The 7,396-nt window shown below is 48.1% G+C and overlaps 3 protein-coding genes across 3 annotated transcripts in view; all 3 read left to right on the forward strand.

Moving 5' to 3' along the window:
* Positions 1-2,095: 2,095 nt before the first annotated feature.
* BBA_08717 (uncharacterized protein) lies at positions 2,096-2,653 on the forward strand (the record flags this gene model as incomplete). Its single annotated transcript, XM_008603814.1, has 2 exons — positions 2,096-2,370; positions 2,425-2,653. 2 exons carry the CDS (start codon positions 2,096-2,098, stop codon positions 2,651-2,653), a joined length of 504 nt encoding a protein of 167 aa, XP_008602036.1.
* Positions 2,654-3,943: 1,290 nt separating this feature from the next.
* Positions 3,944-5,632, forward strand: BBA_08718 (ankyrin repeat protein; the record flags this gene model as incomplete). Its single annotated transcript, XM_008603815.1, has 1 exon — positions 3,944-5,632. The coding sequence occupies one exon, from the start codon at positions 3,944-3,946 to the stop codon at positions 5,630-5,632; it is 1,689 nt and encodes a 562-aa protein (XP_008602037.1).
* Positions 5,633-7,064: 1,432 nt separating this feature from the next.
* Positions 7,065-7,396, forward strand: part of BBA_08719 (uncharacterized protein) — a gene marked incomplete at both ends in the record, with an annotated part of 2,567 nt that continues 2,235 nt past the window's right edge. Inside the window, one exon of the mRNA XM_008603816.1 lies at positions 7,065-7,361. Within this exon, the coding sequence (XP_008602038.1) occupies positions 7,065-7,361 (297 nt within the window). The remainder of the gene's footprint in view (positions 7,362-7,396) is intronic.

The raw sequence follows: 7,396 nt of genomic DNA on the forward strand, positions 1-7,396 counted from the left end.
GCGACTCGCTTGTCTGCGCGACTCGCTTATTAACCACGTTATATTAAGGAACTAAACTTATTAATTTATAGCGATACCCCAGTATCTCTGCAGCTTAGCTAACTGATATTGCACGGAATCCATTTATGCGAGCTTTCGAAGAAGCATCCGCATCGCAATGTGACTTAGTATCTTGGATGCGTCGTGAGCGGTGACCGCATCAGGAATCTGTGTTTCGTCAAATGCAAGTTGACTCTTGGGAAGAGATTGCAAGCCGCCACGCCCTTCGACAAAGATCTCTGTCTCGAATGAATCGAAAATGCGATCCGTTATTTACATTCTTTGAGCATTGTTCACAACGACAGCAATCTGACGAATATCATGATTGACGATATGGATCAACCCATTGTTATTGATCTTGACTCTTCTCAACGAGAAGGACAAAACTTAGCACCAAAGCGGGTACCCGTGGCTGGTTATCGAAGGGTCAGAATACGCATTGTTCGTGAATGATCTTTGATTAGTCTCGAGAGGGTTCAAGAATAAATATCTGCTTCTTACATTGTGTAGTTCGCGAAATTCAAGAAGATATTATATAATATAATAGACTTAATAATAATACTATCTGCCTTTAAATAAGATCAATATAGTTATAACTATAGTAAAATTATTATATAGAATTATTAGTATATATCTTTAGTAGTTATTATATATAATTATAATTTTAATATACTACTTATACTAAGTAGCCTATCTAATACCTCTATAATGGTAATTCGACGGAAGACTAGAGTGCTTAAAGAAGAATTTTAGCTTTTTTATTAGGGTTATACTTATACTATATCTATAAATACTTGAACCTAGATATAAGACCCCTTTTTCTATTAGCATGAATAAAAATATAAGTAGCTAGCAATATATTTCAGTATATAATACTACTTTACTCTAGCTCTTTTTGTATTAGGTTTAAGTCAATATTGGCCCCAGGTTGGTGCACGTTGATCGGGCAGTCTCTACTGTCCATTACCGCCACCGCCACCACCCAACCCCCCACCCCCCCCTCCCCTCCTCCTCCTCCTCCTCCTCCTCCTCCTTCTCTTCCTCTTCTTCTTCTTCTTCCATAGCAATAGGAGGCCAATACACCCTACTGCTAAAGTGCGCGTCCACGAAGCATTGTCGCATCTATAAAAGGAAGCATTCACCATTCCATTACTAACTACCTCTCTTTCTGATTTCCATCACACTTGATAGATATCACGCTCTGTTGCATTCACCCCGTGTTTCCTCCGTGAAGTAACAACGACTTTTCGGCACCAGCCCTGTGAGCGTTTGACTCGACGGTTCATTCGAGAAGCCATGTCCGACGCATTTGAATTGCAAGCGCACTTCGAAGAAGACGTGACAAGCGAACAAGCGCGTCTTGATCTTCAGAATCCCTCGTCAAATCAGTTCGAATTCTTCGGCAAGGACTGCCACCCAGATTTGAGCGCCGACGAAAACTTCCATCGATTTTATGCGAGAAACAACCATTCGGAATCTGAAGCGACTCGACAGAATTTCATGCAACAAAACCAGGTTGCACTGTGAGTGACCCTGTGAGCGAATTAACTATGCTAGGATCGAGGTCAAGGCGGCGTTATATAAAATGAACGATACTATGTGCTACATATAGGCAACCGATAGCAAATGAATAGGAGACGGCCGAGCACCCCGAACCGGAGTCAGACTCGAGCCCGCTGCCCCGAACATTTGATGTTCACGAGAATATAAGCGCCGCCAATCGCGTTCAGTCTTGGATGACTGTCGTACGGAGTACGAAGGAGCTGAGAAGGTAGGCACACTGCGCAATGCAGTAAGAGCGAAAAAAGAAAGGGGCAGCTAGGTAGGTCAGTGGCCATTTCTACGTGTCAAGAAATGAACCACTTAGAGCTCTCGCCTAAGAAAGGCGATGGTCTTCTACCTAGCTCGGCGGATTCCCGCTTAGGTCAACGCGATAGCTTACGAGACCTGCCTGATTGTTTACTGCAAACCCTCAAATTACTAATAATGCCCATCCGCGTACAGCCTTGGTTGTGACTTCCCATGTGACTCTGCCATAGAAGGTGGCCCATCCTCAATGGGCACAGGCCTCCACACAGCTGGCACCCCTGATGAGCCAACTATTGATCCTTCACGGATACAATACGATCCCGGAGAGAACTTCAACGGACTACTCCTGGCAGAGAATGTCGAATCTCTCCAGGCCAATGAATTTTGCCTGCCAGAGTCAATTCGCGTCTCGCCTCTCGAGGCTCTTGATATTGCGGGCGTGGCTGCTGTTGATTCGCGTAATGCGCCAGCCCATACGTACCCTCATATAATCGCTCCCGGCTACTGTCGGAAAGTGCAGCAGTAGGTGCTTCTACATGTCTTGAAGACAAACGCAGTACGCTAATGTGTATATAGAGCTGAGCTGATTGAACGGATAAGATCGACCTTAGGTCGGTGGGAGCACCCCGAGCGCGGCTACGGCTACTTCCAGTGCAAAATTTGCCTGACAGCCTGTTCTACAAAGAGCAACCTTAAGCGTCATTTTCTTAAATCCGAGAAGTGCATCGAGAGATGGGAGAGCATGGATATAGCTACACAGATGTCATTCGACCCTTTGGCTGGACGGGTTGATACGCTGGGATAAAGAGAAAGTGCTGTTGATACGGATTTGCGTCGATGGTCTCAGTTCCCCAAACACCCAACAGCGATACGAGCACAGTGATCCGGAATGATGTTACGTCTCAATGCAGTGGTGGATGGGCTTTTAGGAAAGCCTGTTTGGACTAGTGATGGTGATCGTGTACCACAGACCAAGCCAGGGTGCGGCTGTGACGATCGCAGCAACGAGACTAGTTCCACAGTTACGAGGGTCATGGTGAAGGTCTTTACGGGCTTTGGTGGTCAAGCTCAGCTACAGGCCAATTACTCACTGGCCGCTTAGAATTATTTTCAGTCAATAAGAATTCTTGTGTTGGAACACTTGTCGCATAATGGTACCAGGAAAGAAGACAGAATGTGACGTGCAGAGTACAAATAAACTAAGGGCGGCCTAAATTTTCACTGACGGCTGCCCAAGGCATCTCATGTTAATAAGGACTTGGCTTGGTAGTGCTGCTCTCAGCAATCGGGGTCTCTAGCTATCCAGCGGCGACGACCTAATAAGCGATATAAGCCTCAAATGCCTGCCTGCAGGTCAACCGGTTTTAGTGCTAGCCACTGTCGATCACGAGCCCTGAAGGCAGCGGCTAGCTCAGGCGTAGTCAGGAGAAAAGCTTTTGTAGGTCAAAATACGGTAAAAAGTGTTAGAAGAATGTAACCTAATAATAGATGTATTATAATGCTCATCTAGAAATCTACCTACATCTCCTCGCAACAGTGTATTTTCAGCAGACTAACGGTATAAGCCTGTGGGAGACTAACGACAATGTTCGCGCCTCTGCCCTGTACTCCAACAATTACCACTGCTACATTCGTCAAGCGTAGCACACGTCCTGAGCCCGCCTTGACTCTGTCCGACTACAAATCAAGTGCCACAAGTGGCAGAGTTGGACATTCTGCATTTTCTTACACTCTTGCTTGATATACGTCTTGGTGCGTGGCGGCAGCAACGTTGACAGCGCATGATCTAACTGGTGCACAACAACGAACGTACCATTAGAAAGTGGCTATGAACATTGCAGCCACCTAACAGCATACTCCAATCGCTTCACAACAGTCAGAGGTTCTATTTGTTTCATTGGTAGCGCAATTGTATTTGAGAATTGGGCAGCGAGAGATGGCTCAGCTGCATGACATTGTATGCTGTCACATTTGTGGTCTGATGCAGACATGCATAACCCTCACTTGGGCCAACCCTTTTTAACTGCTCCCTCTCCTGCTTTCTCTGATTGTTTTGTACTACTTGTCTTCAAACTGCAGCGCTGTTCTCAATACAATGTGGGACTACTCTCAGATAACATTCGCACTTTCCTCCCCCTCGCGGCTGCGGCTAGAACGCGCTGTGGTGGAAATGAACCAACCTCCAACAGATGTGGAATCTATCCGAAGACGACGTGAAAGTCTACCTGCTGCCAAGGCCGTCTCCTGGGACGACACTAGGGTCACCGTGCATTGTCCCTTCTGCAATGGAACCCACAACCATGGTAACGCGCCTTTTCTACGACATCCGGACGGCCAATTTGTCCAAGACGACTGCGGCCGCTACACATATGTTCAGCCGCGCCCCGAAAGGCGCAACCCACGACTCTCTCACTGTCCAGCAAGAGAGGAATATGTCATTGTGTTTCCCTTTGAAGAGGATGAGCGGGTCTCGGGATTGTCGTTTGAGCTGCGTCAGAAGTTTGGTATCAATTCAGAATTGCAAGAAGAAAATTTCTGTACTGTTGGTCTTCCAAACCTAGCTGCACACGATGAAGAGCAGAGCTCCGGCGGCGAGGATGAGCTTGATGATCTTGAACAGGAGTTGCAGTCTGCTACCCTCGATGACGGCGACTATAAAGTGGTGACAAGGTTCCAGCTTGAGGGTTACCCCAACGAATTTGAACAGCCCGCTTCGGAATTAATCATGTCTGCAGCTTGCATCGGGGATATCAAGCATATAGACGAGCTATTGAGCAACTCACCGAACCCACACGCGCTTCTTCGAATACGAGACGAGAAAGGCTTGTCGTTATTACACCTAGCCGTCCCAAACGGGCACCAAGACGCAGTGAGGTATCTGATTGCTAGAGGCAGTGATACGAACGTGGTAGACAACAAAGGACGAACCCCTCTCATGGAAGCCGCTCTCTGGGGACATCCCGTGCTGGTGGAAATGTTGCTCGAGGCTGGCGCCGACAAGAACAAAAAGGATAAGCGAGGAATGACTGCAGGCCGTCTCGCGGAAGAGTCTGACTGTAATGAAAAAGAAAGACACAAACGAGCTCTCAAATATGCCGAAGACCCATTCACTAAGAAGAAAGACCGGACTCTTATACGTGGCCTGCTTCAACACCCCCCTCCAACACCATCCTCACCTTCAGTATCCACCGCGGACCTCCAAGACGCCTACTTTCACAAATCCCTCAACGCCGGGACCATATCGCTCGTCCTACCCACAAAGGGTATCGAAATTATCCGCCCGCAAAAAACAGCCGCGATTCTAATCCGCGGCGCACCGTTTCCTCTCGTCGCCGCAGTCAGCGGCCGCACTGGCTCCCGCGGCAACGAGTTTCGGGCGCCCGAAGCCGGATTCCAGATGTTGGACGAGGGTTATTGGGGTGCCTCTGAGAATTTTGTCGTGGCCAAGGAACTAGGTTTTACATTTTCGGAAGACCGCCGCGACGGCGCTGAGAGACCCGGAAGCTTTTACGCGTCACATGCCGAGGCGCAGCTCATGTGCTTTTTTGTCAAGAGAAATTACCTATTTCGGCCGCTAGAAGAAGAAGAAGAAGAAGAAGAAGACGAAGACGAAAGAATGGGAGTGCAAGTCGATTTTCTGCAGTTGTTCTTGCTGCAGCCGAGGAACAAGTCGGCCAAGATTGTCGTCAGCCAGACGCCGTGCTTTTCATGCGCAGCGCTAAGGGATTGCATTTGGCGGAAGCTGGGGATTGAATTCATGATTGAGACCCTACCTGTGAAGTGATTTCAGATTTTCGAGTGTAGGAAGAATTAAGAGCAATCGATGACATGGAAATAACTATGCAAGGTCCAGCAAATACCCTGAATAATCACTCCCCTAATATAACGCGTATATGTAAGACGTTTCTCTCGGTATTAAATGTGAGCCTCGACCCTTTAATACATCTTATAACTAGGCCTTCCTTTCTTGCTCTATTACCATTGCTTTGAGATTACACGGAAACATACCTACCCTAGCTTGCTATTGACGCGTAGCACCCCTTTAATATACTTCTCACTTTACTTCGTTACTCATGGCAAATTGCAAATTTTGGAGGCGAGTTTAACCGAATCCTGCATCCGTGTGAGGGTGGACCGCCGTATAACACAACTCACACCTCACTGGCTTATACCACACAACTCACGACTCACGACCCACGACTCACGACTCACGACTTACGACTTACGACTTACGACTCACGACTCACGACTCACGACTCACGCCTGACGGCAACAGCTGAGAAAAAACAGCTCTCGCAAGAGATGAGTTTCTGCTAAGTGATTGGCCCTTGGTAATACTTCAGACACTTAACACGAGTAGGCAATATGCGACGAACACATGACGAATGGTTAGAGCCCTATATATTTATGTATAGCATCATGCGAGCACAGAATAAACGGCGATCAACAATATCTTAATAACTCAGGAGACACGTAATGGTGTTGCGTAGGCTTATTTATCCAAGTAGTGTGGCGCCGGCTCTATATCGCTACTATATTAATCGACCTATTGGGCCTGGGTCCATTGTAGAGCCATGTGGTGAGATGGATGGTGTATGAAATCGGTAAAGAATCAAGTCTAGATACTTTTCAGTCTGCGAGAGCCTCGAACTTGAAACGGGATGGTCTGCAGTGTCTACGGGAATATTGGTAGGATGAGGCTGAGCTTGGAGGAGGCTGAGTTGTGTAAGGAGACTCAACGAATACGTCATGACAATTTATCGCTAATGACAAAGCTATATGCATTCTCTTGGCGCGGCTTATGATAAAGCCTTGTACCCATGCGTGAGGGCCGTTGGTCAAGAGATTGCAGGCACTTCTCTCGGACTCCCTATCGCCCTACATTCTTTTCCATGTCGTCAACTCGAGTCAGAGCCGTACAAATGCAGCATTGTCTAGTGAGAAACTGCCTCGTACGCATTATACCTGGGCCTGAAATATGGCCGGGTACGACTCATGACCACATCCAAGCCGAGAGTTGCATGAGGGTAGCAATGATGGAGATATCCGAACCTTGATCGCTCCACCACCTGTTTCTATAAGAGATGGAATCCGTCGCCGATGTAGAACCATAGAGTCCTCGTCCAGTTCAAGTCAAACACTCTTTTATTTGGCCTCTTGAGTGCTATCCATTGATTTTTTTTCCTAACCATTCCGACAAGCAACCCGCAGCCGCAATGAAGTCGATCCCGATTGTCTTGGCCGGCCTGGCTGCCCTCGCCGCCGCCCGCCCTCCGACCAGCGAGGAGCTATGTGTCGGCTTTAACGGCGATATTGACGCGTGCCAGCGCGAGTCCAAGGTCTGCTTTGACGAGATCGAAGCCAAGAAGGAGCTTTTTACCTGGACCAAGCTATTCAAGTGTACCCAGGCCCGCCGTCCCTCCGCGTCAAGCAGCGCCGCTCCTCCTGATGCTGCTGCTCCTACTACTACGCCTGAGGATAAGCCCGCGCCGCCTCAGGATGGCATCGCCGACGTCGACGGCAAGCGGCCCCCTCGCAGCCGTCCGAC

Source organism: Beauveria bassiana, assembly GCF_000280675.1.
Source record: "Beauveria bassiana ARSEF 2860 unplaced genomic scaffold BBA_S00039, whole genome shotgun sequence".
Classification (NCBI taxonomy): Eukaryota; Fungi; Ascomycota; class Sordariomycetes; order Hypocreales; family Cordycipitaceae; genus Beauveria; species Beauveria bassiana.